This window comes from Bombus terrestris, chromosome 13, assembly GCF_910591885.1.
Source record: "Bombus terrestris chromosome 13, iyBomTerr1.2, whole genome shotgun sequence".
Classification (NCBI taxonomy): domain Eukaryota; kingdom Metazoa; phylum Arthropoda; class Insecta; order Hymenoptera; family Apidae; genus Bombus; species Bombus terrestris.
In genome coordinates this window covers 6,250,855-6,258,807 of record NC_063281.1, presented here as the reverse complement: position 1 = coordinate 6,258,807, position 7,953 = coordinate 6,250,855, and the positions used below count along the sequence as shown (strand labels likewise).

General features: G+C 32.4%; 1 protein-coding gene across 1 annotated transcript; it reads right to left on the bottom strand.

Annotated features, from left to right (window-relative positions):
- Nucleotides 1–56: 56 nt before the first annotated feature.
- Nucleotides 57–5,603, bottom strand: LOC100648224. Its single transcript, XM_003400005.4, has 3 exons — nucleotides 4,998–5,603; nucleotides 3,599–3,777; nucleotides 57–2,707 (listed from the first exon to the last, which is right to left on the bottom strand). Exons 1-3 carry the CDS (start codon nucleotides 5,076–5,078, stop codon nucleotides 2,563–2,565), a joined length of 405 nt encoding a protein of 134 aa, XP_003400053.1. The 5' UTR covers nucleotides 5,079–5,603; the 3' UTR covers nucleotides 57–2,562.
- Between the last annotated feature and the right edge of the window lie 2,350 nt (nucleotides 5,604–7,953).

Genomic DNA, 7,953 nt, shown 5'->3' with positions numbered 1-7,953 from the left:
AAGAATTGAGGTAAGTGGGGAATTAATGTGGGAAGAAGGATGGATATAAAATAATATTTCCAGCAACATTACTTATTTTTATTAAAAATGATAACATTGGTAATCGTCGTACAACTATAGATAATTTACTCTTCCTGTGTATTAAATATTAAGTGAAATACTGCATACGAATACATTGTCTGTATTATTTTCTACACGTTCTCTTGAAACAGTAAGGGTATTCGAAATTATTAATTTGTTCAAATAACTTTTAAGTATTTTCTGTATCAAGAAAACCAACATTTTCTAGATGAATTGGACGTTACATATAAAGCATCAAATTATCTAATTTTTCAACAAACTTATAATACAATTGATATTGCAAACGTGTAGACAAATTGTTCTATACAATTATTTTTCTATTTTATCCTTTCATGTATATCTATTTCGACACAATTGAAAACAAGAAACAAGATGATCTATCATCATCTCGGCTTTATTTTATCTCGATAATAATATTCGAGATTGTTGCAAAGCAATCATAAGACGGTGTAATATATCTATGAAGTGTAAAAAGTCGATCGGATGGAAAATAATTGGAGTAAGAATCTCTTTGGTTTTTAAGTAAAAATTCGAATATGACGTTTATAATGATCGAACGATATAATTATAATCGATGCAAGAAACATAACGAGATCGTAACCCGCTGCATTTCTTTCATCAACTATATGTTACTATTGCACGTTATAAATAGTCGATAATGATATACAAAAAAGATTCGAAATAATTTTTCCCTTTAAGTACAAAATTATGGTTTATTCCTTATCGAAATACTGTAACCTATCCTTGCTAATTTTACACCACCTTGAGTACTTCTAAGGTGTTTGTTAACTTAAAAATAATTACATTATTTATTGTTAATAGCCGATGAGGTTCGGTAAAAAATAAATTCGTTCTTATTCGTAATTGGTATCTTGAAATTCGAATAGAAATCAGTACATCGAATCGCGGAGATTTCTATTCGATTAAAAAAATCGATTCTCGACAACTTCATGGTTACCGATGAAAATATTAAAGTTCTGTATTTGTTTTATTCTTTTACGGATCAAATTATGATAAATGAATTATGATAAATTTATAATAACCATGAGTACTGGATTGACGTAAATAAATACAATTTTACAAAAAGTAGACAAAGACGAGGCTTCCGAATATTTCAAAATTTCAAATAAAAGTTTACTTACTTCTGGTAAGCATCGTAGCTTAAGAATAAAATTACGAATACGAAGTTTGGATCTTATTAAAGTTTGATACAAACTTGAATCTTCTCAGGCCCGATCTTATCCATTTTTTAAAAAATTAAGTAACCTTTTTACAAATCAGATATTTTTGTATAGACTATTAAAATCCATCGTTAATAACTTATTTCCATAAAATCAATCAGGTCTGAAAAGATTTCATTACATACTTCCTATTATTTTATGCCAAGAAAGTATAATGAAACTTATTATTAAAAATCATAAAATATTGATGTATGGTAGTTATCGCTTGATTACCTTATGATGAATTTTCTATATGAGTAATTTGAAGAAAAACTGCGATTAACTTACGGCTTTGTGTTCCGTGCGTCTTGTCTATTTTGAACGATAGCAGTTCAATTTCCCCCTTTGTTATTTGTTTTACATCAAAATTACACAACACTTCTATATTCATCATTTTTGTTTTAAAGATTTGTAACGAAATTTAAATTTACAGTGTAGTAGAAGCTAAATGAGTTTGAAAATAGCGCTACTACGCGAGATCTTGCTCATAGTGACACGGAATATGCGCGCGCAGTTTACGGTTCCCAAGCGACGTTGGTGCGTCGTTCGAAGATTCGTTCCGTGTAATTAAGGTAACATTACTAATTTTTAACAACGTTTCTTGCGAGAATTATCAAAATCTCGTAGATGATCATCTTAGGGAAACTTGTGCATAAAAATATCTTATAAACGTGTTAGTTTATAATTAAAATGTTATTTTATACTGAAAGTCTATTCTAACATTCACGCGCCGGTAAACCGATATTCCGTTTACTACATCTAACCAATCTTATCCGATTTTCATTTTATTTATCTATAAATACTACAAATTCGTTAAAAATCTTCAAATTAGATCGATACGGTTATGTCGATTTATGTTTTGAGATTGAAGAATTCTTGAAAAACTTCTTATCCTAGCTTGTCGGTAATTTCGATTATCGAAATAATATCGCGGCCATATTTAATTTTAAATATCGAACCGGTATTTGATTTTCTTCCCGCTGCATCTTATACACAAGCGGCGTCTCGTTAGACAGCAAGATGCCGATTTTTGACGTATACAATTATTTGACGCGAATATATTGTGACAGCGTGACGTTTTCTTTTGTAGATTTACGTATGTAGTCCGTATGTAGTATTTAATTTGAGTGTCGAATATTCTTTGGAGGAGAGAACGGAGAATCACTTCGTTCGATGGTGACATAGTGACCAGAACCGTGACAACACCATAACAACGGTTGTTCGAAAAGGCGTTTGTCATTCAGGTATGTCTGCATCTTTCTTAACTAAGATAATCCATATCTTCAGACGTTTCGCCTTCAATATCGTCCGATGTCGTATTTTGACGACAGTGATATACGTACGCACTCATGGATACGTTTTCGCCTGTACGCACGCACCTGTACGTGTCGTCAGGACATTTACATCTAACAAAAGAACAAAAAATATTTTTATATTTAGATATTCAAATAATATAATTCATTTAATTTTGAAATTTTTGTAATTATAAAACTTTCTATGAAATATTTTTAATATGCATCTTCGTATATTTATTCAATTTTAGTTGAATTAAAATAAATTTAATGAAATTAAATAAAATTAAAGTAAATTTGTAGCTGTAAAGTTTTGTTCAGAAAATATTTTTAGTAACATTTTTATAATTATTAAATTTTTGTTGAATCATTATTAATTTCATTTCGATAATTATTAAATAGCGTAAATGAGTAGTTTATGAGAGTAGTAATACTGAATTTTGTAATGTTTCATGAATGGTAAGAGTGCCCAATTACATACTTATAATTTGCATCTGAATTAATTGGAATAATAACTTTATGTGAAACGTCGATCACTCGTACAATAATAAAACTGCGAATGAGATTAAGCATTCATTGTGCACTGTTGATGGGTGATAAGAATGTTTGTTACTACTTTTTATCTTGCAGGGTTATTACATATTAGCATAGTTCATTCACAAATACCCATTTTGAATACATTTCGCTAATTCATGAGTAATAATACACATCGAATATTAATCGTTCGATTTTCTGTAATTGAGTTGCTGCTTGTTTACGCTTTATAAATATTTCACGAATATGTTAATATATTAAATAAACAGTTATATGAATAATTAAACGAACGAATATATTAATGAAAATTATACAATACAATAATACGATTCTTATATAATCGTACGTAATGATAGAACAAATTATCGAAGGGGAAAAAATTGCGATGTACAATTTTCGTAAAAATGTTTACTTGATAATTACGATATCAGTAATTATCTTGAGCATCATGCGTGTATAATTTTAACTTACGTATTTGGCATGAAAATCGTGCCTCGCCGAGTGACAGGATTGTATGTATTCCATCCGCAGGGTGTATCGTAACAGTTCCGTTTCGGACGGTCGTCATTTCCGCTCTCGGTTGCTCTCTGTGTTCTTAGGTTATCGGGGTGCATTTCATGGACAATCCTGCGCAACTGCTCAGCGAATTCCTGCGAAATAATAACACATCAAATGTTACAAACTCCAGGTTTTCTCGCACAAAATTTACGACAAATATAGTAGAAATAATTGAAAAATTATTAATTCTATAAATTCGAATTTTAGAAAATTGTACGGTATTTAAAAAATCATATATACTGTATAGTATATGTAAGGAGAATACATGCGGAAAATTTTTGAATCTTCCATAGAATAATTTTAATATAGATTGATTTAAAATTACGGTTTACTTTTACATTTTCTTGTATATAATTTATATTAATAAATGTATTGGAAATAATTGTACTAATAATAACTGTAAATATAATACATCATATAATAGAATAATAATAACAATAATAATTATGAATATATTATATAAAAGCAACAGAAGAAATACTGTAATCTGTGGTAGATCAAAGTTTGTAGATCAACTTGGAGTAGTTTACGATTATTTATACGAAATACGTAGAAAGATTAGCAAAATTGTTTTGCGATTATCTTTTACGCGTTACGCATGAAATTATCGGCGCAGTAAGGGTCAATGCTATCGATTTCATTTCGAAAAGAAAAACGTTGGAGTTGAGTCTTATACGCATTGCTTTATCATGCATTTAACGAAATACAATTACAATCTTACGATGATGTTCACACTTATGGTTTACCTGTCCAAAAATGAAAAATTATCGGTGGTACCATTAAATTTGCTATTCAACAATTTTCGACAACGTTATGTGTGATCCTTTTTCGTTTTCGAATCAATATTCAAGTTGAAAAATTTTGAAAATATTTCTTTCGATATTCAAAGATGGTACTTCTTTATTTCACGAATTATTTCATTGCAAATCATTTGAATTGAAATTGATCAGGATTAAATTACAACACCATTGTCTTCGTTTCAGCTAGTTATTAAGACGCGTTCTTTTTTTCATAAGCTTTAAAGATCGTAACTACATTAAAAGGAAATAGTTTCGAATATTCCTATTTAGCTTTTCTGATAATTATTCATTCAAATCTAGTACGCATGAATTCACTTCGAATCATGATAGCAGGTGTTCGAGTATCGGAAATTAGTAAAATTTCTCCAATGCAGTAGAAAATTCCATGCACAGACCGATATGCAGAATGATCAATGATTAGAGTTCTCAGCATTTTCTATCTACTCTCTTGATCATCGATTTTCATTCCAACAGACCTGCTAATTAAAATATCATATACGTATACATCTTACCTCCGATCTGACTGCAGCACTATTGGAATAGTCGACGGTATACAGGACCGCCAGCAGAGTCACTAAGAGTACTAGTTTCATCCTGTCGTGTAGACGAATTCTTCGAAATGTTGCAAAAGAGAAGATGCGAAGGCTGTTGCCTGTCTGTCGAAACGACGATGAACAGAAACGAGACGATTCCTCGTTGAAGAAAGCTTCCTCTCTATTGATTTATTCTCTTCGTTCTTCCAGGTACAAATTTACAGAAGCTCTAATTATTTTCAAGTCGAAAATAATTTCGGCAAGTTACAACGATGTTGGAAATTTGGAAAACGATGTTCGATAAATCTCTCGAGGCGGGATGGTCCCGCGCACTGACCCTGACCAGAACCTAGGCAGCAAAGGATCTCGGCTCTGGTAGCTCAAGGAACGCTTCGTGGTCCTCGTCGAAGCGATTTTTATTCGGTTTACCTAAGCGTCGTCCGCCTAGTGGATTCAAACAAATGCACGCGTGCTATCTCGCAGTTCGTTGTTGAATGATATTTTCCACGGTATTAACAATCCGTATACCACGATACTTCCGACTTTATACATAGACTGACGCCTCGTATAGAATGAAGAGACTTGCGAGATGCCGCGGGTTTATATAGGCTGAGCTAGTAGCTGGCGGAGCGCGGGTGGGGACATCTGCGTTTCTTCTGTTTCGTTGGTCGATTCGAAGATCGTTCATGGGGTTAATTTCGAACTACCAGTTGATAAAATTCGAGGAAAAAAAATACGCGATGTTTGTCTTTGGTGTTTGGACATGTTTCGGTGGGATTGATTATCGTCGAAGGTTATTCGTTCATTGGTACAGTTTGCAAGTCTGTGAGTTTACGGTTTTCAGAGGATGAAATTAGCAGCATGATGTATCTCGTTGTTTTGAAGAATTTTTGTAATTTTTATTTTCTAACGTTTGATGAATCGAACGAATGCCTTAGTCTTCGTTTTTTGGAGATGATAAACAGTATAATTAGGAACGCGATGTTCCCGTCGTTTCAGGGAATTTTTGTTATTTATATTCTGAAGTGTTTGTAAATTTGAAAGTGTATTTTATTGCTCGTTCTTTGGAGATCAAAAATGGCGATCTTTGGAGAAACATGAACTAGGAGCGCAATGTTTTCTTTTACTTTTTTGTATTTTTAGAGAATATTTTTATTTATATCTTCGACTGTTTGGTAAATTGTATGACACGCTTTCTTCCACACTTTGGAAATCATCCTGTGATCGAATCGTAAAGTTTGATCATTGATAGTTCGAAGCTTTATAGATCTGATCTAATTAGGAGAATATTTTTCGTAGTTTTGTTCTGAATAGATGGGACATGTATTTTCATGAAAATCGTGTATTTTCATCATTATCAAGTAAATAGCTCTTGTATGTCTTGTATGACTATGTTGCATTACATATTGATCGCTGTATTGTTACGCATGTGGAATTATCGACTTATATTTACCGAACGTTACAATGGTTTAATCAGTGATTGAATGCTGCAAAAATATTTGCTTCTTCTTAGATTTCCAATATCGTTCGACTTGTATTATTTTCATGAAACCTATACTCGTCGATTCTAGAAAATTATATCATAAGACAAATTTTAATGTTTAATTATTTTCAGTTTGTCTCGTATAGCGTTAACAATTTTTTCATTTTAATTTAGAATTAGTTTTGTATTTGACCTTTATAGTATCACAATTATTCTAAAGAAAAATTTATATTTTTTGGATTTTTCATTTATATGTTGATCGGAAAAATTAAAAAATTTAGAAATTTGAAGAATTGTTAGTTTAAACTGCATTGAATTAAATGAAAGTTATACATCGGTATTATTCCAACGTGTTTTCCAACGTATATTTCCGTCAATCACTCCCTGCAAAGCATTAGTCAAACACTGATTGCAAGCCAGAAAAATGATGACGTCGGTAGAGCATTTGTGTGCTCGTAAAGGAAAGATCAAGCGTACCGAGTTACCGGATCGAATTTAGAGAAATGAAACAGTCGTAACAATTCTATTAAAATCGCTATTCGTGACTGTTTTAGATCAAGTAACCTCGATCCTTTTTCAAAGTTCAATGTCATTGACCTAGGAAGATCTCTCTATCAGAAACAATATATATGTAACGAGTTGATAGAATATATTTTCCCTCACATACAGATATTTTCATTCTAAAAAATTTATGCGATAATTTTCTTTCTTTCGTGTTATTGCGAAGAGATACAGAAATTCTTGTCAAAGTTTCGTGACTAATGGAACTCTACTTTTACGCCAGGGCTTGGAAGCGTATAAAAATAAAAATTCTCATATTACTTCTACTTGGATTAAAATTAATTCCAAAATATAAATATCGTGTGCGACAATACTGTATAAAAGAAATCGAAACTATTCAAACTCGCACATGCTAGTAATTTACTAAGATTTATTTTCTATTTATATACCATAATATTCTCTTTTTCTTAATTAAACTTCTTCGATACAAGCACAATCACCTTTAATAGTTAATTCAGCGGTTAAAAATCACCGCAGTAAAACCGCTTTGAACCTGTTTCGTTTAATTTTACGGTGACTCGATCGATCCAGGTCGATCTCCGCGTTCGATCTACGGAACATATTGATCGAATCACGTCGATCGATGATAGCGTTCGTTGTTTATTCGGCGTCGAGTGTGTTGAGGCTTCGCCCACGGGCATTTTAGTTCGACGACAGATAAACGCACGTGAGTCAGAAGTACAGAGGCTTGACGGGGGCTTGTCAGCATCTCGACCAATGGCACACGGCTTTCAACGTTACGTCTGGTCGCATCATACGCGGAGGACACGATCTATCGAGTCTCATTGACTTGCTCCGATCGCATCGTCGATTTCGCATCGGCCATCGAACGTCAACCGGAGCAAACGAATCTCGTGTTTCCTTCACGGGATTCCGGTATCAATGAGACGC